The sequence below is a fragment of the Contarinia nasturtii genome, unplaced genomic scaffold (genome assembly GCF_009176525.2).
Source record: "Contarinia nasturtii isolate CC-2019 unplaced genomic scaffold, AAFC_CNas_1.1 Cnas_scaffold_849, whole genome shotgun sequence".
Lineage (NCBI taxonomy): Eukaryota > Metazoa > Arthropoda > Insecta > Diptera > Cecidomyiidae > Contarinia > Contarinia nasturtii.
The window spans coordinates 7,170-10,059 of NW_022198196.1; the positions used below are offsets into that span (position 1 = coordinate 7,170).

The 2,890-nt window shown below is 31.3% G+C and overlaps 1 protein-coding gene across 1 annotated transcript; it reads left to right on the plus strand.

The window, feature by feature from the left end:
• The first annotated feature begins 517 nt into the window (after nt 1-517).
• Nucleotides 518-2,002, plus strand: LOC116342259. The gene is made up of 2 exons (XM_031769768.1): nt 518-1,327; nt 1,439-2,002. The coding sequence occupies exons 1-2, from the start codon at nt 518-520 to the stop codon at nt 2,000-2,002; spliced, it is 1,374 nt and encodes a 457-aa protein (XP_031625628.1).
• Nucleotides 2,003-2,890: the final 888 nt, after the last annotated feature.

Genomic DNA, 2,890 nt, shown 5'->3' on the forward strand with positions numbered 1-2,890 from the left:
AGTAGAATAGACAGTATTCTGCAGAAGTGTTACATATTTTAAAAACAAACGTCATCCCAATGAATAATATTAAAACATGTTTTTAAACACTCGAACTGTTATTGTGATTGAATGCACCATAAATATGTTCTTTTGTTCTTTGGGAACGTACTCAACTGCGGCAATACTCCAGCATTGACATTTGTTCAGGATCAGGTGCAAAAGATCAAAATTTATAAGTTGCTACCAATTGTGTAAAAGTGTTGAATGTATGTACATTGTACAAGTATAAATTATAATTTTAATTAGTCAGTATAAAAAGGAATATACAAAAAAATTAAAATTTTCGAGGTTTGTATAATTTTATATTATTTCTGGTTTGAATTTTTGTCTTGTTGTTCAATACTGCAGTATTCATGAATACGTATTTTTAACATAACCTCAATATTTTGAGTGACTTGACTATTTAATGATTTGTATCGAAAGCTATAATTACTATAGTAGTGTATATAAAAACCAATTTATTTCACATAGAAACATGAGTTCGGTAAAGAGTCAAGAAGTTCCTGCAGAAACAAATTTGGATGAGAATCATTCCCGAAAGCGAAAGCGACCTTCCTTTTTTGGTGAATGTGGGGAACTGTCAGATCCAGAGGAAAGAGAAAATATTTATTCCGATAATTCGATGGAAGATGCGAATTACGTTCCAGATTCTCCAAAAGTGATAGCAAAAGTTAAACGACTAAAACCTCTACCCAAAAATCTTGTAATGCAGTCCACTAGTACCGCTGTATCGGCCAACTTTGACGATTTGTTTAATGATATCGATAGGTCAGTGAATGCATCAAAGCCAATATTGGCATCTATAGAATGTAATAACGTTGAGACTAACGCTGCAAGAATAAATGATGAAAATGTGATTATTGACGTTTGTTCAAAATCTGATGAACCAATAAATAGCGACTGTAGTATTGTATTAAAGGCAACAGAATCACCAATCGAAAATAACATTACCGTTACAAATGCTAGTCAAAAACCCGATGATATTGTTATTGTTGACTCTTGTACAAAAACTGATGTACTGCCAACAAGTAGCAATTATGATAAGGCATTTCAAGAGTTATTGAATATATCCAAACATATTCTAGCAAGGATAAGAGCTCTTGAAGGAAATTTACTTAAGATATCTGTCGAACATATGAAGTCAAACAGATCAGGAAATATGTTCCAACCCATGCATGAACAGAATCAAATTTTTCTCAAAACAATTGGTTTGCCATTTGAAGAGGATTCGAAATTTGAATTATTTGAACAAAGATTGGCGGATTCAAAATTTCAGAAATCTGTGGTGAGTTAAAATTCTTTTAAACACTGTCATTATGCAGAAGAACATGTTATTTTGTTTTCAAAGCTATATTCATATTTTTCATTATTATTGAATCTAATTAATGAATCACAGGTAGATGCGTTCAGTACGATTCCAGATCCCGAGAATATTTTTCAAAGTAGTAGTACCGACAAGATTTTGAAGAAATTCATTTATGCAATTATGAGTAAAGAATTACTTTCATATTACACATGGACGGGAAAAACCAGAAAAGGTTCTGAGAAAAAAAAGTCATTTCAAGATCTTGTGCATATCAATAAACTTCTGCATGATCTTGTTTTAACAAAAGATTCACGCTTCAATCTCCAGATAATGGAAAAAGTTATGGTATCGAAGGTTTTGAAATACGCCTATACGTATAGGAAAACAATAGTTTCACCTCCAAATGAAAACCAAAAAATATATGATACTGTGGCCAACCCTCCAATGGAATCAACTGAATATCTATGTGAGTTGAGGCCTACAACGGCAAACAATAGTGAAAAAACATTACCGTGTGGGTCAAATGTATTCGTTCCTGCAGTGACAAATGGTCAACAGATCGGCACACATCGAAACCTATCGAATAGCAATTCTACGACTCATTCGTCAACTGATCGTCAAACTGTAAATTCAACAATTATTCTGGACAGGTAAAAACACCATGGTGACATATATTTGAAAAGAAATTTATTATCAGTAAACTGCGACGAGAATAATTGCTACATAAGTTACTTTTTCTCTCGTTTTTAAGTAATCATAATGTGATAGACAAATCAAATGGTTCTACAAAATCTTCAACGGCACATGCAAGCGTGTTCTTTCCTGCAGTTTCAAATGACCATCAGAGCTCAAATTATGTTCCAGAACAGTTTTTGAACTATAATTTACAGTATAATCCGAGAGGTTATGAAAAAATAGATTATCATTTCCCACATATAGCTGGGCAACAAGCAAGTTCAATGGATAAGCGCATGCACGGCAATGCTAGGTAAACTTTTGAGTTTTTTTTAATTATAAATTCCATTTTCAGAAAAATTCCTTCAGGTTATATATATGAATCGTTGAAAGAATTGCTATTTTTTTATAATTAGAATTGCTTATATTCGTGACTTCAAGAAATTTGTCAAAATAGAACTGCAACTTGACCATACATTTTTTATATGAAAATGTTGCTCTTTTACTTAAACAATTTTCTTGAGCTCACGAATATTATAACCGATTCATTTGTTGGTCGTAAAAATAATTTTGTTATTTTTTCGCCGCAACGATTCATATTTAAAAATGTTTATAAAAAATATAGAGATAATTTGAATAAAATTTATTTTTTTTTACAGCGAAAATTCTCGAGATGTAAAATGGTTTAACATGGCACAAATGTATCGACATAACATACTTTAGACTGTAGAGTCTAAATAAGAGAATATAAGTGGCATTGTCTAGAAAAAGATAAAAACGATTGACAACCACTAAATCAAATAGTGTCCATTCTGTATTTTTTGCATAAAAAATTATATTTATCACATACCATCATACCATCAAAAA